The sequence below is a fragment of the Lagopus muta genome, chromosome 4 (genome assembly GCF_023343835.1).
Source record: "Lagopus muta isolate bLagMut1 chromosome 4, bLagMut1 primary, whole genome shotgun sequence".
Taxonomy (NCBI): Eukaryota; Metazoa; Chordata; class Aves; order Galliformes; family Phasianidae; genus Lagopus; species Lagopus muta.
Genome location: NC_064436.1, coordinates 13,336,424 through 13,363,794, shown reverse-complemented (window position 1 = coordinate 13,363,794; position 27,371 = coordinate 13,336,424). Strand labels below are relative to the sequence as shown.

General features: G+C 35.4%; 1 protein-coding gene across 1 annotated transcript in view; it reads left to right on the top strand.

Annotated features, from left to right (window-relative positions):
• Window positions 1-27,371, top strand: part of IQCM (IQ motif containing M) — a 172,686-nt gene that overhangs the window by 57,960 nt on the left and 87,355 nt on the right. The window contains exons 3-6 of the mRNA XM_048942656.1: window positions 118-204; window positions 15,747-16,047; window positions 22,000-22,093; window positions 25,617-25,687. Coding sequence (XP_048798613.1) covers window positions 130-204; window positions 15,747-16,047; window positions 22,000-22,093; window positions 25,617-25,687 — 541 coding nt within the window. The 5' untranslated portion in view covers window positions 118-129. The remainder of the gene's footprint in view (window positions 1-117; window positions 205-15,746; window positions 16,048-21,999; window positions 22,094-25,616; window positions 25,688-27,371) is intronic.

The following is a 27,371-nucleotide window of genomic DNA, read 5'->3' as shown; positions in this document are numbered from 1 at the left end:
CACTGAATGGAGGTTTGGAATTTCAAATTGTTTCGAATTTGTCCTATTTTTATTTCAGAATGTGTCTTGTTAGTTTTCAGCATGATCACTTGTGTAATCTAATTTTCTCCTTCACAGTCATTTCTGGGAATGGTGATGGAGTACTTCATGATAGGCAGCTGCCTCCGTCACGTAACAGTACCCGGATCTCAGAGTAGGGGAAAGGTAGGATATCCTGAAGAATGCAAGCTGCCTTTTAGGATTTGAAACGATGATGAAAGATGATAATCATTTTAAGAGTGCCCATTTGCTTTGAAATCCAGTTCAAAAGCCTGACATAAATTTTGAGAGCAATTAGAACCGCAGTCGTGCTTTCATTTTTATATTTTCCCTTTAAGTTTGGCATTTACCCAATTTGCCTGATAGCTGGCATTTTGACGTGTATGTGTACTCAAGTGTTTTCAAATCTGATTAATGCACAAAGTGCAAAATGTAGCTTCAGTACCTTTCAGCAATTGCAGGACAGTTTACTTCTGGCATGAGATGAATAGAAAAAAGACAAAAAGACGACTTATTTAAGGAGATACCATGGGGTTTTTGATGTCTTTATAAGACCATCTGTAATGATCCTCTCTGAAACTTTCTGAAAGTACTGCAGCATGTAGTTAAAACAGATAAAATAGGGCATTAAAATAGAGCATTGTGATGGTCACAGTGAACCACCAAACTTGCTGGATTATCTCCTTCAGTATCTTGATAAAAGTTTAGGGCTGTATCATAAAAAAACATAGATGTTATCTATTTGCTCAGATAGAAAAGTAGAGTTCTGTGTAACAGCTATGCAAATAATAGGCTTTTACCCCAGAGCTGAGTGAGTGCACGGGCTGTCTTTACAGTAGGTGGAGTAAATGGGCTTCTTCTGAAGGCAACTGGATCAGCTAGCTCAGTCTTCCTGTGGAGGAGCCTACATCTCTACATTTACTAGAGGGGTCACCTAGGAGATTTGCCTCAGGTGAACCTTTGTTGTTTGGAACCCCTTGCAGAAATGACAAACAGCTGCATGATGGATTGCATTCTTGCCACCACGTTCAAGGCTTTGGCAAGCATTAGTTCCATTACTACTTTTGCTGATTATTTTCCACTGCAATGGCATGTTGCTGTTTTCTATTTATATTCTGATCATTTCACTGGAGCACAAGGTTATACCCAGCACGTTCTGCATTCTGCAAGAGCATTATTTGTGGAGATATTAGGGATAGCATTTGATGTTAATTAGTAACGTGCAGATAACGTTAGTCTACTGATTAAGTCAGTAGAAAGGTTTCAGTTCTATGTATTTTGGACAACAAACAAACTGATGATTCTTCAATTCCACACTGAAAAGTACTGATCATATTTCATTATCTATGAACATAAAAAATTAAGACAATTCAGAGTTTCAAAAACAGGTGCTATGTTATATGTGAAACGTATTAACTCTAATTTTTTACAGTTGTTTGCTATTATATGACTGTAATTTATTGTGCCTGCAGCAACCCGAGGACGTACTGGAAAATGAGATGATTCATTTCAAGTGTTTTATCCTAGTGAGCAAAATTTTAATCAGTGAGTTTTCTAATCCGAGCTGTTATTGGCACACTCTGTAAACTTGGCAAGGTCGCAGAAGGACTCCTTTGCAAACACAGACTTGCATCTCAGCTAAATGTGTTTTAATTTATCTATGCTATAGAATTCTTAAACAGCACCATATAAAGGTGGTCGGATGAGTTATGCTGAGGGTAATCTAATAACAAATTATGATTTATATTAGATTTCTTTTGAGCCAGGGTTGCTATTTCCTATGCAATTTTTTTTTTACAATTTCACCTTAAAAAAGCTCCAATCTGATATAAAAGAAAGTAACAGAAAAACAAAACAAGCAAATGAAAAATGAACAGTGAAAAATACACTAATAACTGTCTTTTTGTCACTTTTATGAATTCATCACTACACTGTTCGCTGAATACTGTGTATCATACCGTGCAATAGCAGCAGCTGTGTTATCACTTAGCTGTATCTCAAAGCATCCTGTTTGTTTTTATCAAGGATATGCTACTTTTGAGGATGTGGATGTTAATTCAGAAATGTATAATCTAGCATTAAAAAATAGTGAAGTATATCAAATGAATAGTAGAAGATGTTCCAATTCCACTTAAGTATTAGGCAGTAAATACGATAAAAATGGATAACTAAGAAAATTTTACCCCATATGTGAGGTATGTTGTAATTTTAAATGTGATGAACAAGACCAAATGTTATGGACAGCTGATGGAACACCTAACTGACTTCTGAAAATGTGACACAGACTCCTATGGTGTATTAAAAACTTAAAAAACACAGTTTAAAACTGAAAAATACAAAGTCTTCAGAATAATAGTTTGATCCACCCAGTGATTGAGTAATTTGTTGAAATATTTCGTGTTACGTTTTTTACAGTGGGATTCAGTTTCTTTGCATTGTAAATACGAATTTTCCCTCAGCTATCAGGAAAAAAAAAATGCATCTCAGATTAACAAAACAAAAATTGAAGAGCAAAACAAACCCCCCAAATGAAATAAACAGAACATTCAAAATGGTGGCTATCAGCAAATTATAAAAGAAGTAGACAGGAGCTGGCTGCTGTGCTGGGATTGGCTGGGCCTCAGGTGGCAGGTGGTGGGATGGTTGGTAGCAGGGTGTCAGTTGGTGTGAGGTGAGTAACTGCATTGAGGAGATATGCATGTGTGTGTAGATATATAGGGGGGAGTGAGTGAATGGCTGTGTGGTGCTGAGCTGCTGCTGGGTTAAACCACACCGCCTAACGTAAATGTGAAATCCCAGGCAACTGCCTAGAGGTGACTGTCAGCAGAGTGTTTGCACTTCTTTGAAAGCCCTGCTCGAGCACTTCCGCAAAACAACAGCATGTGACACCTTGTTCTGCAGATGCACGCGGAGATTGACTTTTCCTAGCTCATTTTTACATGGTGTCTTTTTCCTTTCTGAAAAATCCCTGCAATTTTTTTTTAAGAGTTTTTCAGAAGTTGACGTATTAAGTTCTGACAACTAAAACAAATCACTGAGCCATTTCAATAAATACTATATTGTCATGTATTTGCAATCTGATTTAGCTGGTGATTCATCACTTGGGCTTTCAATATACATAATACCAATATGATTTAGTAGATCATAAATTTGATTCAAAGGATGTATTAGATTTGGTAGGTCCTGACTTCAGCTCAGCATAGAATGACTTTATCTGTCTTATGAGGATATATGTGATTTCTAAAAAGAGCGTGTCTGTTGCTGAAAAATACTCCACCGAAAAGGGAAAAAAAATAATTTATTGCAGGGTATGAAACATTCATTTCAGGAACCTGAATATAGAAATTTATATAAGAATTTCATGGCAAATCAATATATTGTGCATGTCTTCACATTCCATATACTGAATGTATTATTTTGACCACGATAACTTCACTGCATATACCGCTGAGTTCTGAACTGAAAAGCACTTCGCTCTGTAGAGTAGAAAAATCAATTTAGCATAAGGTGATCTCATTAAATTCTATTTATCCAACATTACAACAATCTAGTAGGAGATGGAGAGTGAAAGTAATTGTTCTTATATTAATCTAAGTATCTTGTTAGAAGAAAACTGTTGATTAGGAAGCTGTTACTTCTTGACTTCTTCTAATTGAAATCATCCAGGACCTACTCCAGGAGGTTCTGATTTCAGCAGCATGTTTGATGATATCATCATAAGTAATTACTGCCATACCTTGCTCAAGACGCAGCACCAAGATGGAGTAACAGGTTAGAGTGATGTATTAATATATTTCAGTATACGTTTCTATAGGAAAGTTCATATTTTTAAAAGATCCTTTTTTGTTCTGTTTTGCCAATTGCTGATGTAAAAGCAGAGGTTTTAGATAGCCCTTTCTTTTAGGAATGTAGTATAGTACTTCAGAGATACAGTGCAAATCCCCCATGACATCATAAAAGCTATCTTGGAAGCCAGATCTTAGGCTGCTGTGCATGCCAACGTTCCATTGCTGACTCTTATGGATGCTAAGTCACTGCTTCCTTTTTACTTTTTTTGCAAATATTTGGAAATATTGCAAACTTATGTAAAAAGTTTGCAATATTTCCTGCTGCTGGCAAGAAGGTAGAAAGGACACCCACTACAAAGAGGTCTGGACTTTGGTATGACACTGCAACATCTATATACTGAAGATGTCCTTGCATTTGAATTTTCTACCTGACTTTTCAGATTTCAAATCCTTGGTTTTGATTTTTATCTTTCCTTATTAATGTATTGGTAAGATATCAGGTTGCAGCATACTGTAGTACACTATACAGAACATTTTAAAATACTCATTATATGCAACTCATGATTTCTTCAGCTTGCAGCTACAAATGCTAGCTTACTCAGTCCATAAATGTCCAATTGCATCTGACAATTCTTATCTTCACTCCAGTGATTCAGTTAATATATTTGCTGAACTGAGGTCATGCAGTCTCTCTAGAATTTTATTCATTGAACATTTAATATACTAAAAAAACCAAACTCACTAGTAGATTATCACACTAAATCCAGCTATTTATGTGTATATATATGCACAGTATATAACCATTTACTCAGCTCTTTTGCAGTAAGTAAATGAAATATTTCTTTACATTGTGTGGAATAATGGTGGGTATAGGATTAAAAACTAACAGGAAGCTGCTGGTTTTTAGATGTCAGACAAAAACCCGCAAGGATATTTGAAACAGATCAAGTCCATACTTTCTGTATCCCAAATCCTGTACTACCTTGGGTCTGCATTCTGCCCCTTTGTAGGTTCATCTTTGTTTGATGATGTTCCACTCTGGAAGTGCACAGCCTTTCAGGAGGCACAAGTTGTACCTTTATTGATGTTGGATGTTCTAATTACTTTGATCTTTCTTCTGTATTTTTATTTGGCGAAGAATTTTGACAAACTTTGTTCGCTCTCTTCTTATGCATGCTCTCTGAAATAATGACCCAGTAAGTGGCATAGTGAATGAGATGTAGAGAGAAAACTTAAAAAGATGGGTAAATTAAGTATTAATTTGAAGATATATTTTTATTATAACCATGGTTTTTAAAAAATTTTATTTTACTGAGATCTCAGACTTAAAACTCTTTTGCTATCTTGCAGATGTACTATTTCTTGTTTATAAAATGCCAGTGCTAAAAAAGTTCCATTTTGCTGTATAAGGCTATGTCATTGTTTTATAAGGCTTTATGAAAGATCAATGAGTTTGACTAATCACATTATTTATTATGCTTTCTAAAGTTTTTGCTGCCAAAGGAGTACTTCAGTGATGATTTAAATCAAGAACAAAATTCCAGTGGTGAAAGTCGATTGGTCAATGACTTCAACCCTTAGATGTTGTATAGATCCTGTAAAGGAAATAAATTTTTGAAATATTTTTACTAGTTTTTAGTTTTTTAAATTATAATCTTGTTTGGTTTGAGACATCAAGAGAAAAGATGTTACATGAATTTGTTTTGGAATAATTCTAAATGAAAAATTTTCGATGATGAAAACTGCAGGGGGAAGGGTGGGGGGGAAAAAAAAAAGAAGGAAAGAAATATTTTTAATCCTTTCTGAATCCTTTCCAGAACTATACAGAGGTTATTGTGCTGCTTTAGTGCTCCGCTTTCACAGAAATGAACTCAAAAGAGGTAACCTTTGTGATTTCTTAAGCTTCTGATAGAAGTTACCGTTTAATAAAATAAAAGGGTTTTTTTTGCTATAAGTGTTGGAGAAAAGTAAACTTGTAGAAGAAATCTGTAGGCTTTACTCCACATTGTACTTGAGCATACCCATCAGAGCAATGATGTTTTTAAATGGTGTTGGGCTAGAGGAAAAATTCAGCAAGTGATGTAAGTTGATTCAGAATGAGTTTGTGTTTACTATGATTTCATAGAGAATGATTTCATAGAGACATCTTGATTTCTAGAGGATTGATCCTAAAAGGAAATATGTTTCACTTTGTAGAGTAGGGCAAATTGTGCAGTAGCTCTTAGAGTGGTTACTGAAGGCAGTCTGTTGACCAAAAAGAGTTGCACTGGCAGTTTACTTTTATTTAGACTATCTAGATTATATGTGATCCATGTGCCCCTGGCTATGAAGAGCAAACAAATTATAGTTAACAATTTGCGCTGCCAATAACAAAATATTTAGTAGGTTCCTTGTGTACAGTATAAAGTAGCTAGCCGAGATGGTAGGGGATTTATCTTCCTTAAGATTTTCTGTCCTAACTTCCAGATCGCCCACACCACGGTGAAAGCAGTATGCATTTAAATATTTGTTGTAATGATATGTAAATCTAAAGTTTTTGCTTCTTGAAAGTTTCATTTGCTGTAGAGTTTAGATGAACAGAGTAATTAACTTAAAATTATCCAGCAATACTATATCTGAATGTTGGGGTTCTGGAGAGAAGATTATTTTGCCCCTCTGAGTATTGAAAATTCCAGTGTAGCAAGGTTCTGAATACAAATTTTATTTCCAAAAAAACCCCACCAAAATAGATCTTTTTATGTTTTGAACATAATGCTGCTTTATCAATGATTACTCTATGTAATCTTATAGTATGAATATCAACCTTGCATGTTCTGTTGAAGGGAAATTACACATCTTTGAATAGTGATGATTTTCATGATCACAACCCACCCTTTAGGCTTCAGAAGTTCTTCTTTGAAAAGTGCAACTGCACGTACTCAGAGTGCCTACTAAAATCTCTCCCAGCTTTATTTTGACTTCAAGGTATCTTTGCTTTGCCTTTCTTTCCCCCCATGCTCAGCCATATTTCTATTTATATTTGATATGTATTCTTCCCATGCTGGTCTTGATTGTGTCTTGTTACTATCAGGTTTCTATCATGGCTGTATCCACAGTGGCTGTGGAACCTGCTCAGTTGTTATGTTTTCCTGCAGAACTGCATTTTATCTTATATTTTCTTTTCAACAGACACATGTACCTGTTGATGGAGAAAAAACCCTCCAACTTCCAAAACAGGATTTACCTCCTGGTACTTGTTTTGAACAGTTATTTATTCTAAGATTATTTGGGGACTGATGGCTGCAGATAACTGTGCCACAGCACTTGAAAGTGAAACAGCGAAGTAAAGTAGCTCCATTGGAATGTAGAGATAACAGGAGGAACACAGAGGTTCCTAAATCCTCAGATATAGACGAGGAATAAATGACATGGGATTGTGAAGGACTGGGGCTCCTCTAAAAGAAAATTATCTGAAAAAGGATAGCATCCTGTGGAGTTTGCCTTCAACTAACTCTGTTCTACTATCTGTGTTATCAATGATACTGTCAGAATGAGAGAGTTTTAGTTATTCCTTTGGAAGTTATAGTAATCTTTCTTAAATGTATATTTATTTCTTTCTTGTAACTAGTCATATCCCATACATGAAGACAGGCTTTTGTCAATGAAAGTGAAATTTCACTTACCTGTTAATTTTTATTTTTGGAAAGGAACAACTTAATCCAGGTGATCTGAATGGTATTTCATGTTCACCAGCAACTTCTTTTTTTTGACGTGCAGTATTTTTGTGCTGCTTTTCTCTCTAGCAAGCCCAAATAGTTGGAGTTGAACCTATAGTTTTCTTTCTTCTTAGCCTTTAATATTTGTGGTTATGAGTCAACCTGATATTCTTATTTCCCAAGAGTCTGGTAGAGTAATACCGTTTTGTGATTGATCTGCAGCTTTGCAGAGTGTAGCATTGCCATGATGTCATTGATGCATTTTTTTGTAATGACCTCAGAGTATTCTTGTCTGTGGTACACCCCTGAAGAAAAAAAAAAAAAAAAAAAAACACACAAAAAAACCCCACAAAAGCAAACAAACATCACTTTCCTCCTTTCTCTCCCTTTCTCCCCCTTCTAAAAAAAAAAAAAAAAGAATAAACCTAAAAAAACCAAAAAACAAAAAAACCCCACAAATCTGACTACAAATCATTCAGAAGAATAACTAAGAGAAACTTCTTTAAATTAAAAAATATATATATATTTACATGTAAATACTCAGTTAGCAAAGCATTCCATATAAATTGTAGTAAGTCGATGTTGTATATTCAGAAAACCTTGGGGAAAAAACAAGAAAACAGTGCAGACCTAAGTCAGGTGTGCTGTGAGGAGTACTGTTAATGTTATAATAGCTATGTAGAATGCTTTGCAGCAGCTCTATTTTTTACATCCCCACTCATATAGATATAAGATGATGAAATCAAGATCAACACTTAAGCTTTAAGAATAAAGAACTCTATTTTGTCTGCCCTGTCCCGGTCCACTTTTCAGGGAATTAGTCAAAGCATAGGCTCTTTGCCAGTAAGCTCCACCTTAGTCAGTTAGCCAAGGAACTTTTGAAAGGAAGTAGATTCAGTTTGCAAGATGCTTAACCCACCTACTACCGCTAACTCATGCTGATCTTGGAGAAACTCGTTGTCCAGTTAGTGTGTTTTATCTCTGTGAGAAAAACAACTGTCCTGTAAGGGTATATTTTCTTTTAATCATTGCATTTGCAAAAATAAAATGAAGACAGGGATGTGTTCTCTGTCCTTGAAGTCAAACAGCACTATTATATCACATCCACCTGCCTATGGAGTGGATAGAGGGATAGTCCAACTGTTTCTGCAGAAGCTTACCAAACTTCCAGGAATGGTGGTGCTCAGTAGATTCCTGTAACAAAATATTCCAGAGTGTTTTATCTGAGGCATCATTTTTCCTCTTCATCAGCCTATATATTCTACTGCAAATTCAGTGGTTTATTTCTTGTCGGTTGTAGATATAGAGTATATTTTGCAGGTAACTATGAACAAAACACTTTTGATCTTCTCAAATATATAATAATTGTCCATGTGAAGCTAAAGCACTTTGTGTGTGTCCAAAAAAAAAAAAAAAAGCTGTTTTCTGTGAAGAAAAAATGGAGCATCCCCAAAAGTCAGTTGTTGTTTTCATTCTAGTTATGTACCTTCCTACCAGCTAACTTCCAAACATATCATGAGACGCATCTTCTTTAATGATGGCACTCCAAGATTATTTCTTGCTCTTTAATGCCCAGTAGGAATGCACTAGGAAGCAAAGACTGAATTAGTTTAGGTTAGAAATAACATTTAGGAGTTAAAGAGTGTGCAGTGAATTTGTAAGCAATTTCAAATTTATTTGTCAGAGGCATCCTAGAAGAGTAAGGCCCTGCATATTTCATCTGCTCATCTTAACATTTTCCCTTGACTGAATGCAGTTACTTCAACATTGACTTTTACAATAATCGTATCAGGAACTCCAGGGTCATTTTGAAGAAGTATTTTCAATGATTGGAATTAAGAGATTTCAATAACAACAAGTTTCACTACCAAGGAATTACCCTGCAGTGATAGTATCAAACTTTTCTGCTTCCTATGGTGCATTCAGAGGTCAGCTGCATTGCGTTGAGAATACAGAAGTCTGTCTGACAGAATAATAGGAAAACTGCAACCTTATAAATTGTCACAAAAGAGGTAAAAATTGATGTCTTAAGAAAATGGGATTGCTTTTTTGCTCAGATATAAGGATAAGAGAACAGGTTATATTTCTGGATATCTTTGAGAGTAAGAGAGTAAAAGCCCTGCAGGATCTACAGTCACAGAAAGTAGTGTTTTTGTTGGAATTGCCACAATGTGATAGGTTAAAGGTGAACTATTTCTGCATTTTCCTTCACGTTTGGAAAAATTGTTTTCACCTGTGCTGTAATTCTAAGATTTTTTTTAAGTGAAAGAACCCATAAAGCTATAAATTCAGGAACAAGAATATTGATGAAAACCTTAACTTCGAATACTACAGTACTTTGTATTTAGGAGGAAAATGCTCATGTCAGTCACCTAAATACCTTGATAATATTCTCTTTGCTCCTTTGTTTCTCTCCTGTTTGCTTCCTACAAGATATCTATCATGGAATCTACTGTCAAGGAATTACATACATAAATATATATTTATATTTACATAATTGTAGATCACTTCTTCATATATTTTTTCTTTCCAGCAGAAATTATTATTCACATTATTTGTTGCAATAAACAAAAATATATTTTGCAAAATGAATTCAGCATAATCTCAAGTATGTTTCTGCTGCTTAATATTTTATATTGCTTGCTATTTCAGAGAATCATTTTAAAATATGAATTACTTGGAAGCATCACGTAGGCTACTTCAAGCTTATAATAAACAACATTCATACCTTTATAACTTCGGAAGCTGCTGAAGGCTGTAGAAATTAGAAGTATTTCTAGATGATTAGGCAATATGCAAAAAAGAAAATGAAATGATCTATCCTTGCTTAATTATGAATGTTCTTAGAATGACTACACATAATTTGAAGAAATTCGAACATATGTATATAAATGTTCCTTTTAATTTCTGACACTCTTAACCTTCTGAGTCTTCCTTCTGCCTGGCTACCCTATAAAATACATTTTCAAGAAAGCCAGAAAATGTAGCAACACCTGCCCTTCAGTAGCAGATGAGGATTCACTTAGGATTTGTATCTGTCTGTATGCACTACCATTAATGTCTGGTGCAAGTTACCTTTTCTGTTGCAGTGGAATTCAGGAATGCCTGTATTCTTAGTGTTGGTGAATTCAAAGCTGTAAGGAACTGTTAAAATAATCTAGACTGGCTTCCTGCATAACGTGGCTGAGGAATTCTTGAATTTCATTTTAAATGTTGGGTTTTGCTACATATTAGTTTCTGATTAAAAAGTTGGCATTTGAAAATCTTCTTAACGCATAGGTACATTCAGAGTGTGATTTACTGCCTTCAGAATATTTTCTTTCCTGTGGTAAATACGAAAATGAGAAGTTCATAGTGGACAGCAGGGTTTACTGTTTGAACCCCCCTTTTTTTTTTATGGAGAGCATAATAGTAAGTGTTGGCTTACAAGCAAATAATTCAATTTTTGTTGCATTTTCCTTTCTTTCTAATCGTATATTTGTTTTAAACAGATAGACAAACAACCCTCCCAATTCCACTACTCCCTATCTACTCCCTATCAAACAGAAACAACCAACCAAAAACCCTCACTCCTCCCCCACTCTGCGGTCCCAAGTAATGTTCCCTCTAACCCTGTTTAACGTCTGCGTACACTGCTTCATACTCTTAAGATCTGAATTTGTTTCACTCTTTATTTGACTGACTAATCCAAATTCTTTTCTCTTTTTTTTTTTTTTTTTTTTTTTTTTTTTTAAGGAGCGATGAGAGAAAGTGGATACTTTGGTGTTTTCAGCTGGTGAATAATTCATTTTTCTACCTATTCTGAACATGAGTGGTGATAAGGCAACAGCTTAACAGCTTTTTCTTTAACTCTAGTATTCTCTATTTCCTCATTTTCCTGGAAATTAGCAGTACCAATCCCTTTAAATGAAAAGCAGTGATATTTTTTACAATCAGCAGTGTCTATATACCATCTATGTACATGACCTCTTTATACATAGCACATTTGCATTATTCTAAGCAGCTGAGACTTTTTCACTTTCACACAAGTTTTCCACACTTTCAGCTGATTTACTCTAGCTTCTCTCATTGTGAGCAAATAATTTTCTGATGCTTTTTTGATGAAGGTAAATATATTAACCTTCTCTTTAGTTAGATTTTTCTGGTATCAGACAGTCTTTTAATTCACCTCTGAATCTTCCTTTTTTTTTTTTTTTTTTTTGTTTTTTAACGTACCTTTCAGAGTAAATGTAGTATTCCAGCGCTGGTGGCATCAGTGTGAACATAGAAATAATGCAAAACATAAACTATTTAATATTCCTTTACTTTTGTAAGGATCCAATTAGCTCATTTAGCAATAGCTTTGCACTGTGTTGACAGTTTCTTATCCACCTTCAGAATCAATTTTTTTCCAGTTCCTCATCCTGTAAATGTGGCTTGCATTCCCTTTGAATGGATTTATGACTTTTCATTTTTCTTTGTTAAAATTTGTCTTGTTCAAATGAAGCCACCTAAGCATTTGAAACAGATTATTCTGTAGAATGCTTGCCTTGGTCCACCAATTTTTGCATGCTCTGCAAGTTTTGTCAGCAATTGCTTAGTATTTTCTTCCAGATCATGAAAAATGATACTGACAACTGAAGAGGTAGATACTAGCTAGCCTGTATTATAAATACGGTGATTTAATAGAGAATCCTCATTTTGTAGTAGGAGTGTATAATATATTTACAAAAGTTGTAACTAATGAATTATTTTAAAAGAAATTCTGATAATTTCTGTGTGAGCTATTGTATTTAATACTGTCCATCCCTCAGTGAAAATGTGAGAGATGTTGAAACAAGCCAAATGCTTTGCAATTTTTTTAAGTATTGTATGTTATCCAATTTTCTTCTCCCAAGAACAACTGTAAAGTTTGTAGACAAAGTGCTCAAAATACAATCCTCTATTTCCCTAAAAGCAAACTTTTGGGAAAGATGAGCAAAACACATTTCACAATCCTTTTTCTTAATAGAAGGATATATGTTATATATTATTATTAATATCAATGTTCATTTGCATCTTTAGTGATCAGGCTTGGGAAGTTGAACAAGCTCAAAATTATGAGGATGATGATGACAGTGCAGGAACCTGTCTAGCTCAGTTGCACAAGAGGATTGTGAGACCAAGGACTGTGCTGTGGTCAGCCTTCATAAGTTCTCTTAGGTCTCTATTTTATAAACTCTTAGACAAGACCCTTGGTAATGTCGAAGGTTGAAATCACTGGTGGAAAAGACCTGATTTTGTTTCTCAGTCGCAACTTTTTCTCTCAGTAATCTTTGTCTGACAACTAATACAGTGACTTGTCCACATTCTTACATTAAAGAGTTGTCCAACCTTAATTGCGCAGCTAAAACTTGTGGAGAAAAAGATTTAGTAGAAAACAACATTACTGTAATATTTTAATATTTCTTCTCAGTGATGGACTGTAATAGAAAATCTCATTTCTTCAGTCACCCCATTTGAAACAGGAAGTAACTTTCTCTGAACCATATATTTTCTGATGGTTTTCAAGCTTGTTAGTTTTCTGACTGCATTGAGCCTTCTTAGTAAACATGTTGATAAATCAACAAGATACTGGAAATAAGTTTTTTTTCAGTTACATGGAGAGTAATACTTCATAAAACTACTTAACTATTTACCTAGAAGGTTTACCCTAAACTACTTTTTTTCCTCCTTAAAGCCTATGTAATGTAGATACCATAGTAATATAGAGGACCATCTTATTATTGCATGCAAAATGGCTTCTTTCTACTTTTTTTTTTTTTTTTTTTTTTGGTGTTTCGGTACCTGAAAAATTGGAGGCCTTCTACGATTTGTAGGGATAATTATACTTTCTTGTTAGAACTAGTGTTTGGGATACTCACTCAACTGACCTTTTCTGTATGTATATTTTTTGTGCTTACAAAATAGATCAAACGTATTAGCAGCAGGAAGGGGAATATTCTTTATCAAACTGCACATGAAGGAGTAGCCTTATTAATTCATTTGTAATTAACAAAACTCTGCTAATTGAATAAACATAAAACAAAAGTTATTACAAAATGTTATACATCCCTTGGGCATTTACAACATGAAGTGATATGCATTCACAGAAATTTTTTTCTGCAGGGAAATGAGTTGAAATTATATACAAAACATTGTTTTCTGTAGATATTGTGTAAAAATAATTTCAATCTGTTTAAGCAGATTTCATGCTGTAGGCCACAAATTTATCTACCTATACTCAATATCCCAACCCTCAATGTGCGGGCACGTGTCTCACTAGTAATTTACAGTGGTTCTTCTCTTTAGAAAACTATGTTCGGTGGATCTGCAAACAAAAGTAGTTACTATTATTCTCGTGCACCTGGAATTGCCTCCACTCAGCTTCCCATCTCAACCTGAAACTTTTCTCAGATTGCCAAATTTGAGAATTGCTTAGAATGTGTTCCACACACTTTTCTCATTTGTTTTCTTTATCCTTGACACTTCCAATTCACTTCTCCCTTTGAAAATGTTATCTTTTGCAGCATTTGGTGAAACTTTTTTCTAATTTTCTCCCCACCTCCCTGTTAAATTCCGCAACATATTTCAGCACAATGTCTTTCATGCTGCAAGATGGCTGGGGACTTTCTATCTGTTCCTGAAGATCTTTCTCTCTGCACTGTTTTTATATTGTTGACTTTTTTTTTACCCATCCCCTGCAACTATAGGTCTTGGTATTCATCACTTCTTTTCATAGTTCAGGTTGGCTATCCCTGAATGCAAATTCCTTTCTGTTGCTGATTGTAACCTCTCAATGATTTTAATGCTTCTCTTAGTAAATTCCATTATTTCTGTTCATTATCTCTTCTCTATATTTGAGTTTATTCCACAGCTTTACTTTAATTGCGTCTGCTTTTGCCTTTACTACATCTTCAACATTCACTTAAGTTTCCTTAATAAAAACAAATTTAGTGAGCACAGTTTTTTTTTTATTTTTTTATTTTTATTTTTATTTTGCCTTTCCAGTGGCTGTAATCTCATGGGATCACATTTGCACAAAGATAGGAAAATGGCTAGCTGAGGATGCAGATTTTTTTTCCGCTTCTTTACTTTTCGTTCCTCTCTTCCTACTCAGCCGCTGCCCTTCTCCGGTCTGCTCCTGTGCTTTCTGCTCCAGCACAAAAGCTGCTTCATAGAACCATAGAATAGCCTGGGTTAAAAAAGACCACAATGATCATCTAGTTTCAACTCCCTGCAATGTTTGCATCCCTTTTCTACTGTTCCAATAGGAACTGGCTTGGTTGCAGAAGGATATTTTCACCTAATGCTAGACCAGGTCAGGAGATGTGAATGCACCCCCTATTTATAGTAATACAGTTTGTGGCAAAACCTGGCTCAGAGTCTAGATGGAAGGGGAACTTTCTAAAATATTGCGTAATTACTACTGTAATTAATCTTTGCTAAACTAGTAAATGCGTGTGAAGTTCACGTCAGTTCTTCATTAATTTTACCTATGTGAGAATTACAAAACTAATTTAGTGATCCTTTTTAGAAGTGGGACCTGAATAGTATTTTTTCTAGATAAGACAGGGATTTCTCTGCTTCATATCTATGTACTACCAACCATGTTTTTAAACGGGATAGAATACTAAATAGCAGTAACATGTAAAAAATACAATTACAAGTATTTGACTACATTGATAAATGGCATAATGGAGCAGCTTTGTTATTAAACTGTCCTTAAGAAATTTAGTTGCGCTGACAATAAATGGAAATGGCTGTTATGTAAATGAAAGTCTATTTGCATAAAATGGGCCAATGCTATGTGACCAGCTGCTAAGTAGGTGTGAAATCTAATCTCAAAGTTCTGGATCAGAGATGGGATTGGCTCTTGCCAAAGGTTTTCATATTACAGCACTCCTATATGTAGAGATTTTGGAATCAGGAGATGTCTGGAGATCTGAAAACTGCGGCAGAATTTATTCATTTTTGTCTTACATATTTTTTTTATTTAAGAAGAAGGTAGTGATATTCATTGAAAAAACCCAATGATTTCTTTTAAATGCAATTAAAAGTAAAATGATAATGCTTGGCTTTACAAGGGAAATATTGTTTCGTGTGTGGCATTTCTGAAATAACTATTTCATTGTTATTTTATATCGGATATTGGAGATAATTCAGTGCAAAAGAAATAATTCAGAACTATTGTGACCTTAATAGCATGTCTCTACTTTATCAACAGAAATGCAAAGGATCCTTGTCTTCCCAGAAACTTACTGTACCTTATTGCCGCTGGGGCTCAACTCAGACACGTCTAAGCGCTGCCTCTGTTGTGGAAAATAATGCCAACCCTTATAATAACAAAAATTTTGGAATGGCAAGACCAAGCATTTTTCGGCAAGATTCTTGGTTAGAAGAAAGGTTCTATAAGTTACCTGAAACACCATGTTATGGAATATCCAACCCTATGTTTTCTCAGAAGGCTATCAAAACTTACAAGGCTTATGTCTACCTGTCTCCATGTTACCCTGTGGAACAAGAAGGTAAGAAATCTTTTCTTTCTCATGTCATTTTTAAAACGGGAGGAAATTCAACAATTCACCACTTGGTCACTTTTTTTTTTTTTTTTTTTTCTTTTACAAGTCTAACATTTTTATTTTTCTATGTTAATTAATTGTTCTGTGTGACTGATGAGCTTCTTTAGAATCTTTTCTAAGTTTGAGCATAATATGTATATATACTTGTTTGTAAATGACATACTCTCATAGGAGTATTGAGGGGAAAAATATTGGAGAAATCTTTTATATTTTTTGCAACAACCCACCAATTTCTGTAAAAAGCAGATAAAGTGAGTAAAAAATTTTAATTATACAGAGGGCACACTGAAAAACTCCAGGGCACTCCTATTTATTTCCATGGAAACTAAAATATGTTCTAAGGGAACAATAACACCAGTAGACTAAATTGTTGGCTACAAAACATTATTTTTCAATGTAGTCACCACCGTTAGCAGAGTATGAGCTGATTGAGATGCTCTTCATTTCATGGTGAGACAGTTGTGCGTGGCTATCTGGAATGTAGCTTGTCTTTCACATCGCTGTCGCAACTGCTGAAACACATCATGCACCACCTCACCATGCTTACATCCACTGTTTGATTTCCATAAATATTCAGCAAGTGTAAGTGAATGTCAGCAGGTGCCATTTTTCTGCATGACAGAATTCAGTGACTCACCTTTGCTTTGTATATACTTCCATGTCAGACATCGTTTTTCACACTGCCCCTCTATTCTGCCGTCTGTCAGACAACAACAACATGTCACATAATGTTGGTAGGAAGGTTCAACCTCTTCAGCAATACCACCTGCATCTGCCTCTGATGATGTGAGCCAACACAATAAAATAGGAGGCTTTACTTTCAGAACAGCCTTCATTTAAAGTCACAGTTTCCATCAAAATAATGTATTTTCAGCTAGCACATTTTTATATTGAATATAACCTTGATCTTTTCATCTCTGTCCTCACCATGATTCTTTAAATCACTCCAAAGTGGAAGGAAAAGGAGGAAGATGTGAAGTGAATTGTGTCTGTTCTGTGACGTTTATGTAATATTGTGTGAAAGGCTGTGGTTTGGGCTCACTTTATTTGATTCTGTGATGAGGAAGGAAATTTCACTTTTTGTGAAGCATGGTGGTTGGATGTTGGCTTTTTGTGTGTGTGTGTGTGTGTGCGTAAAACCCTAAACTCTCCATTAAAAGGGGACATATTTCCCTCACATTTTTGCATTCATTTTTACTTTGAAGGTTGTAGCTTTGTGTGTTGTGAAGAAGAGCATTGTAATGGGCATACGTAGAAATATTTCCAGTTTTTTCAGGCCTAGCCAGCTGATAAGTTTAACTGTCACTGGTTCTACTTGAGGTACAATAAATCTCATGCAGGTCTATAAAGAGCTGCTCTGAAGGAAAATATCTGTACATCTGATTTTTCCTTTTACGTTTGAACTGCTCAGCATTGAGTAAACTGCTTTTGGCAAAAATAGCTTCAAGCTCTACTCCTTTGGCCTTGTCAAGTATTTATTTAGAGATAAACAGATGAAACCACTAAGCACTGCAAGTTATAAACCAAATCCAGCTTCCTGACATCCTTAACCTTTAGACTTTTATCTGTGTTCTATACAGGCTACCCAAGTCTTGCAGTATGATGCAATCTGCTAAATTCTGAGGAGGAAGAAAAGATCTCCTTTGCATTTTGATAAGAAAGTTGAGAAAGTCTGCTTAGTGGTTCTGATGCCTTAGAAAACAGTTTCTACATTCAAGTGTGTTGTTTACTCTTCAAATTCCTATTAAGATGGGAATTTTGGTAGACTTCACCTCATTTTGAGTGCTCTGAATCAGTCAGTTTCTCAGTAAATGTCCTTCTAGATATTTAAATAATACTAAATTTATTTATCTAAATTTGTATGTTTAAACATCTAGGGCCAAATCACAATTAATAGGAAAAGGTGTTTGAAACTGGTACTGGGATGCGTAGAGAAATATGTAAGAGAACATTTTGTGGAAAAAAAGTGATACGGTACTTGCACTGATTCATTTTATTAGCTTAAGTGGAAGCCCAGCGAAGAGAGGCTAGCTGGTACCCAGCAACAAATTGAAGTATGTGTTGTTAACTAGTTATCTCTAGGCACAAGCAAAAATCAGATTGCTCATACAGAGAAAAGATGACTAGGGAAGAGATGTTTCTACATGGAGAATCCCCGAAGAACAAATACAGGGAGGAAAAAACTTTGAAGTTTCTATTTTTATTAATGCTTACTTTCTCCCAGTTTTGGTACTCCATTCCTTGACTTATTAATACAGACATTCCTTTAATTATCTCCTCTAGTGTGTCTTTATTTTTGTACTGGCAAAAGTGCAACGTGGACAGCATTACCTCTCCTCTGCCTTAGTTAAATTCTGGTTCACTAAAACTCAGTGGGCTATCCAGCTCACAGAGATTTCATTTCCGCCCCCAAAGAGTGCCTTGAGAAATTTTAGATTACAGTTGCCAAAGTGAGCAGGTTTATTGGGTTGCACCTCTTTCAATATTTTCTTCATTTGAGAACCATTTTGTCTGGGATACAAAGATAGGGTAGCACGAGTTTAACTATAGTAGCACACTGTAGTAAACTTCCATGCTCAGCATGAAATCTGTTTGCACATGTTGTAGTCTTGAGCTACTAAAGTGATCTCAGGAAAGGTCAGAGCCTTTTTTAATAAATAAGACCTTCTGAGTGCATTTGCTCTCCTAGTTGATTCAGTGGATTCAATGCAATTATTAATCAGAGAAGGACTGGTACAACATGTATGAGTAATCTCATATTCTTTGCTATGTTTATAGAACTGCCGAAGTTCATTATACAAACATTTCCCTGAAATAATCAGTACTGTGACTTTCAGAACCTCCAGCACTCGCCTTTTTATTTATTTATATACATTTATGAAATTAGATCTCCTGAACCTTCCATGGTATCATCAGAAACAAGTAATGCATTAGCATTGTTCTTTTTTTTTTTTTTTTTTTTAACTGCATAAATAGAGGTAAGCAGATTCATTAATTTCAGTTCCTGGTATTTGTAGTCTTTCACAGTGCTTTTCTCCCCATTAAGTATTTCTGAAGACACTGTTGTTTTTTCCTAAATGTAAGTGGTAAAGAAAAGTGTCCCAGGCATGTAATTTCAATAGTATCTTCTTCCCTTATGACTCATAACTGCTGAAGTCAACACAACTTGGGAGGTGCTTAGGAGATTCAGTACCTCTTTAATGTTTCCAAATAGTAACATCTGTGCATCTTTATGACTTCATGCTCCGTTTTAGAGTTTTTCTAAGCCAATGTTTCTGAGTGTTAAATTGTACTTTTAGAAAGTCCCTGTGCATTGTAAGGGAATTATCATTATTGAATATTTCATTGAGCAGAACAGCAACAACAATGTAAATCCAGATCTGGTTTTATCTGAACTATGCATTTGTGTTTAGAAAATGTATTCTAAGGTAACTGTTAAGTGTTTTCTTTTTCCTGAAGTCACCAGCAGACTCTTCCTTTTACTTTCTTCCCTAAGTTAGAGGCATTAATGACTCTGGCTTTGAACACCTCTGGTCCTTATTGCAGACCCATTTGTTTTAGCCTGCTATCTAGCAGAATGGCTGGCTGAGGGGAAAAGAGAAGCAGAGGTTGAGAAAACAGAGAGATGAAGAAAAGTTTGGCTTGAAGTCATTCAGTGAAAAAAATACAGTGGATTCACTGAACAATAATGACCTAAAACACCACTGCTTTAGAGAATAGCTAAGAGGAAATCCATGCCTGGGGAAGATTCCAGCCATTCTGTTCATGTGTATTGTAAACATGTTTTGTATAGGGGCTATATAAGAGAAATATCCTAAATAACTATTACACATAGTCTTGATGGAACTTCTGTCATCACCTAACACTGTATCCTTTGCACTGTTGTCATCATGGCTGATCTTTGAACAAACAGTGCAATGAGCAACTCTTCAGAAATTTCATGAATTTGCAGTCTGGCAAGGCTGCTGGTGTTTTATTCTAGACAAACAGCAGTTACACTAGATCAGTTTCTGGAATCCTTTCAAAGTAATTATATTTTTCTGGTGGAACTCCATCAACATCTTCCTCTACATCTTTATATAGCATAATCAAAGACTTGTGGCATCTAGGTATAGCAAATAAATGAGCTATCTTTCAAAGCTCAAAGAACTAAGAAAACTGTGAAGTATGAAATGAAAGTGCCAAAATGTGAGGAAGATGTTGCAAACTTGCATGCAAAGAAGAAAGACTATGTCAGCTGAAAAAGCCATGCTATTAGCACTGATATTGTCTTCTCATAAAAGATATGTACCTGGCATTCAGAATAGTAGTTCTTCATGCTGAGGAATTTGAAAGATGTACTATAAAGCCTTTCTGTGTACTTGACATATATAGAAATCTTGAAAGTTTTATGCCAAGCAGATAATTTTTGTGCTTGGGTTCTATATTTGAAATTAACATTTTCTGTGTAATGATCTCTGTCTACAGAGGAGCTAATGATATGTTAATAGAGAGAAGAACAAAAAGACCCAAAGTTGTACAAATCGAAGGAGAAGGAGATGAGGGTAATTCTAAGGCAAACATTATGTAGTTTGTAAAAATGCGTAATTGTATTGAACACAAAAATAGGAAAATGCCAAAAATACAGAGAAGGCCAAAAATATGAGCTCGCTTAAATTGCTTCATGGAGTATGTGAATTTACTTAGCACTGAAACAGAACAATCCATTATAGCTCTCCTAAATCAACACACGCATTTTAAATGCAGAAGAGGAATGATTTCTGAAATCAAAGTGATAAATCATAAAGTATGAAAAGGTCAGTGGGAATTTGTACTTCTATGTAGGTGCATCTCAAGATGTGAGCGCTATTCCTCTAGGTTTGGCACTCCACCTACTGGAGATCCATGATTTGGTGGTAAATTTTGCTCTCATACTTGAGTGTGGGAAGACTGCAGGGGAATGTTGCCGAGCTAACTGCAGTGAGCTGTTACTGCGTAGAAGCTGTATATGCTGCATTTTTATCTGCTGCGGTGAGGTGAGAAGGGCTCCCAGGATCTGTTGGAGTTTTTTTTAATCCCTCTGTATTATTTATTTATTATTTAGTCATGCATGTTGCTTCTCTCTGAAAAGTATGGATGTTTGTAAGAGGCTTCAAAAATGTTCCATTTGCAAGTGTTGAACTAGTACATTGGGGCTTACTGCTGTGAGCATCCTCAGTTCTATCTTGCCCATAATGCACTGTGGTATGTTTATGTGGGTGCTCAAAGAAACAGTTTCCAAATTTATCTGTTTTTGAGTGAACACAGTACAAAATGTAAAGCAGTCCACAATATTGAAAAAAAGAGAATATATTAATCTGAGGAAGTAAATGCCTAGGGAAAGTATTCTTTCTTTCTTTCTTTCTCTCTCTCTCTCTCTCTCTCTTTTTTTTTTTTTTTTTTTTTTTTTTTAAGGAAAATTTCTGGAGGGAGAATACAACTGAGGGAAAAAGAAACAATACTTGTATAATGTACATATTTGAAGCCTATTGAATGTTTTTGCTGTCTTTGACTCTTAAAACAATTGCTATATGTATACATTCCTAACCAGATCTTTTCTAAAGCGGTTTTTCTGCTTAAAAGTGTTTTAGTTTTCACCATGCATGTGAATATAAAACAGAGCTGTGTGGAGTGTGTGGTCCACTTCCATAATGGTTTGGAGTCCAAAATTAATTGCAGAATGACATTGGAAAGAATGTCTGTTCGCAGGATGTGCATATGTTTGTAGTTTTCCTGACAAGTTTCTCATACTCTTTCTTGTAAAACAAAATAAAAGCCAGGATGATTTGTTTTTTCTTCTCTAGGGCTTTCTATGTTCGTACATATGTGAATGAATATAATTGAAATTGTTAATATATTGCTTACCTTTTTCTTTTATAGAGAAAATAAGTGTTGCTGAATTACTGTCTGGGATTGACTCGCTGTGTAGAGCTCGGAAGATTGAGGAAAAAAAGGAGAAACTTTCCTATCTCAGGTAAGATCTGATAGACCTGGCTGACCTAAATTGTCTTCGTTCTGAAATACAAATAAAGTTGACCCTGTCTTTTTACATATTATATGTTACACTTACAGTAAATTTCGTACTGTAAATTCTTTGAGAGATTGTAGAGTTCTATAAGACCTAGGAAAAATGTTCTGTAGTTGGATTGCTTTGTTTATTTTTACAGAGCTCAGAGGTGCCTCCTGAATATGTAATCAATTTTAGTAATCAAAATCACATTTAAATCTTGCACCCCAGGTTTAGGCCACATAAAACACTACTGAAATATATTTAAACTTCATTTACGCTTTACTTTTGGCATACCGACTTTGTCTTTTCCTTTTTAAGATGTCAGTTAAGTGGAACGGTGATCATTTCCAGTGGTGAAGACCTGGCTCTGTTCTACTCCCAGAAATGAACTTCTTTCTTCATTCTGTTCTAATCGATTGGCATGGCATCATCATTCCATGGCACATTTCTCCCTTGTGGCAGCACCACCTTGTGAACATACACAGGCTTGGGCTGTATGGTAGTAACTGCATTGATGAGTATTTATTTACAGCTGCAGCCCCTGTGCCCTGTATGAACATGTGCCCACTCACTAACATGCATAATGGAGCATGCTCTAACCCATTATGGGTATTTATTTGCACTTGTGACAGATACTTTGTAAGCTGAATCTTCTCAAAAATTGCTGTATGTTTTTGATAATTTTAAAGATTTCTCAAACATCCTTTTTATCATTTCGAACACCTTTCTAATAATAATACCTCAAAATTGCGGACAATACCTTCCTTTTATCATCTGAATTCTAGCACTTTAAGGAACATCCTTAGTGAAACGTTTTCAGTTTCAATTTGAGATAGATTTATTGGTGGAAGAATATAGAGATCTAATTGTGTAGTCTTAGGAACTTAGCATTCTGTCTGTTTAGCAAGGCAATCATTTTGCCTTGGAATGAGGACAGTGGAAATGGCTGCCCATAGAATATGCTTCAGCTGTGTCAGTGGGCTCTGACTGCTTCTTTCCACAAATGCTCAAAGGGAGAAATACAGCTTTTGAAAGACTTTTCATTTGCTCTTACTTCTATCCTACATGAACAAGCCTTAATATAGTTACTGAAATGCTTATCTGATGATTTTGCAGTTTCCACTATCTGCCCTTCCTTTGCTCCCATCATCTCTTGTGTGCACCTAGATAGAAAGGAGGAATAAAGTCACAGTGTGTGGAGGAGATTGGCAATAATAAACAACAACAACAACAAAAAAAAAAAAAAAAAAAAAAAAAAAACACTGAAAAGCAGAAAAAGAAGTGGAAGGATTGTCATGAGCAAATGGATATCACATTGAGGTTGACTGTTAAGTTTTTGGACTTCCATTTTTGACTACTTCATATATAGTTATATATTATGAAAACATATGGCAGACAATGACACTTTACTGGAAATTCCTGTGTATGCCTGTTACATTGTTCCGTACTTGTGGCTGCATTTACTTTAGCTAATGTATTTTCTGAGTGATGATGGTAACATTAACTAGCTACTTCTAAGGCACACACAGCAGTTGTATTTATTGAAGTGCAGAGAACTGGCTGAAAATAAAATTGTTACTACCCTGTCATCGTCTGTAGTACATGAACTCTTAACTGAAAATCAGTGGATAATTCTAAGTGGACTTTGTCTTTTGCCTTCTCTTACACAAGGCTCTTAAGATTCTTCAGTATAGTAGAAAAGCTTAATGAGTCTCCCGAAGTCCTTCTGAATTTACTTGAGGTTCCAGTGGTGACACTCCCAAGAAAATGAATTTATATCTGTACTTCTGATTTCATCTGGTATTGCTTTCAGCACACTATCTTTTCAGCCTGATTATCTCAGGTAACCACGTTTGTGGTTATTTGATTGGCCTCCTGATCATTCCTGGAGAGCATTATAAAAGAAAACGAGTGTTGTATGATATATGATGTGGAAAGTTTATATTTTATGTAAGCTTATGTATTTTTGTGAAGTTTAACGTTACCTCAGTGATAAAACAAAAGTAGGCACTGTGCTTCTGGTTGATAGCAGTGTTTCTGGTGGCTGTCAGAAGGGAATGGGATTAAAAAAAAGCTAAACCTTTAACATCAATGAAGTCTTTAAGTCTTGAGAGGTAGATTTTTATGTGTATTGTTCATAATATCAAGGCATAGGATGCATGACTTTGGCTGTACATTTAAAAAAATAAAGTTTATACGATAACATATTTAAATGCCAAACCCATTTGCATACATGAGTTATGATAATGATTTCCATGAGTTTTCTATTTATCTTTCACTAGTTTCGGGATCTGTGGTTGCACGACAGGTGTGGAAAAGGCTATACTGAAGTTTTGAAAGCATTCAATGTTATTACTGACTATGACAGTTCTTGATAAGTTCATCTGCAAGGCAGAGCTGAAACTGAGATGTTTATCCCATGGAAGCTCCTGGGACTGCTTGTTATTTAACAACAGTTCTAGAAACTGGCAATGGGAACAAACTTATTCACTGGTCTGAGTATGCTTTCTGTGCCTAGCATTATGCAAAACTAACCACAGTTAAGCAGATAGGTTAAAACATTTTAGATAATTGTATTTACATTGAAATAACATTTCCGTATTTAATGGAGCTCAAAAGCCCGATCTACCTAACTGAACATAAATTCAACAAGTAGGTGAATGGCTTTTGTGAACCTGAAGTAGTGTGAACATGAAGTTCTCATGAACACACATTAGTTCTCAGTAACTGATTTTTCTGATAGAATGTAGTTACTATCTTTGAAATTATTCACCACAACTACATACAACATTGTTTTGATGGTAAGATAAATGAAACATCTGGAACTACTGTAATTATTTTGTATAACAGCCCTTGAACAGATTAGCAGGCAGATCAGCATGATTATGAAGAAACAAAATCCAGAGAAGTCTGCTCCCACTCGTCCAAAAGTAAATGGAGCTTCCCAGAAGTAGTTTTCCTTGTCTCACTGATGCCTACTATTACTGTATCAGCTTATCTGTAGGCAATGCTACTTGCCCACATTTTACCAGTGTAGACAAATTTTGTATTTTCCAGTGCTACTGTAGGAAATATTTGTTTAATTTCATTCTTTGCCTTCCATACTTAAAATCTCAATGAGTGCCAGCTAATTAAAGTCACAATGACAGAAGTCAATCTGTGAAGAACTAGAATAAAACCATCAATTTATTTTCTATTATTATAAAGCAGTTTTTGGATTGCAGTGACTTACAAGCACATCTGAAAAGAACAGCTAGTTTAGAAATTAGTCTCTCCAATTAGCAGGTACTCAATCAAAAAGTTACTGTTCGTTCAGATGATTCACTTAGACTTATATTTTAAGTGTTTAAAAACATATTTCAAAGTAATATATTGCACAATAATAGTTTATCTTACAATAAAATCACATAGAAATACAGATGATTAAGTTTTGATTTTCCTTTTTTTTTTTTTTTTTTTTTTTTTTTTTTACTATTTTTTTCTGAAGCAGACCCCTGGATTTACCTAGTTCTTCTCGTGGGCCAAGTGATACTCCTGGGTTTCAGATTACGCACAAAGGTAAGGAGGAGTACATCCTTTTCTGGTGTAGAGAGTAGCTATAATCTGACCAGTCTATGCAGAGAACTAGAAAAGATAACTTGAGTTTTTTGAGGGGTAGCTGTGACATATGTTCTTTCCTAATGTCCTTCAAACCTGAAGATGTTTAAAACATTGATGCTAGACATGTTTGCCTTAACTCAGGGACAATGCATAGTATTTATCCCCTCCTTCCCAGTGAACTGGCTTTACTAGCTTACTTGAAACACTTATGCTCTAGCCTTCAAACTCAGATGGATATATGTCTTACTGTGTTTCGCTTTGCACTACTAGTTATATTTCCTTGTACATATGAGACAGTAATAAGAATTTGTCTGACTAAACATACCTACTATCAAGTCCTATTCTTGATCACTTCTGGCATGCATGCATCAGATCTCTTCCAGACCTCACTTGGATATGCAGATATCTAAGCACTGTTCATCCAAACAACAGTCTGCCCCCAGGGGATGTAGATACCAGCCCAAAAGCTTGACTGATGGTTTTTTCCAGTGTACAGCATACGGCTGTACCTCTGGTCAATGATTCTGAGACCTCATGTGCTTCTATCTGCTCTAGCCTTGGTTCTTGATCCTGACTTTAGAATCTTTACCCCTCTATCTTGCTTGTTGTCATAGCTATTCTAATTCTGCTCGAGCCTTCTTTGTTTAATGCCTTCATTTTACAGGATGAATATCTGGACTGTCAGGCTAGTCTTGTATTTGCCCTCACAGACTCTCAAATTCTGTCTTAAGCTTCTATTATCTTGTCACTGACATGAAATGCTGTATTGAAAGGGCCAGCTGACAGACTGAACTGTTCCTTCATGCGAATTCACTAATTGTGATCATGTGATCATCATGTGATGGCAAGAAATCTGCAGTAAATGTTTCTGATGCAAAATTGGTGACTTTTGAGACCTGAGGATCTTATTTTTGTCTCTTTCAGCCCAAGGGCATTGAGAATCAGGTAAAGAGATCTGACTTCTGTTTGAAAAGACACTCACATGACACAAAATTTTGGTGATAAACTGAAACAACAACAAAAATGTGTTTTCCATAAATGCCTCTTAAGGCTTTCACAGACTTAACTGAGCACTGGATCATATTAGTCACTAAACATCAACGCTAATCTACTGCACTAAAAAGTCCCTAGACAGTCTGTTGCTAGCAGTAAAATGATCTGTCTGTTCTGATCTTCCCTTTCTCTCTGCACTTGTAGAATCTTTCAAGGCTTTCAAAAACAATGGAATCTGAAACAGGTACTCAGAAAGAGTTAACATCCCTTCTGTCGTTAAGCAACTTCTATTTATGACTGTCACCCATTTCAAAATCCAAATTTCTGTGCAAGCAGTCAAGATAAGGCTGTTTTAAGGTACAATCAATAAGCAGCTGCTGTCTTAAGGAATGGGAAAGTTTAGAGAGTATTAACAAAGTATTTTTGCCGGTATTGTTAAGAATGGCAAAGAGGCTCTGAAAAGCTTTACTTAATTGTTCTTTAGAACTAAATTACAGCATGATCATTACTTCCAAACTAGGTGGCAGTTGTCCCCCCTGGCTCAGATCAGGCAGGGAGTAACTCTCAGTTACTGTTTGTGCTTTGCTCCTCCCTCTATTACAGGGAGGAAGCAATCTGTCACTGTTTTTTTCAGCACAGGATTACTTTT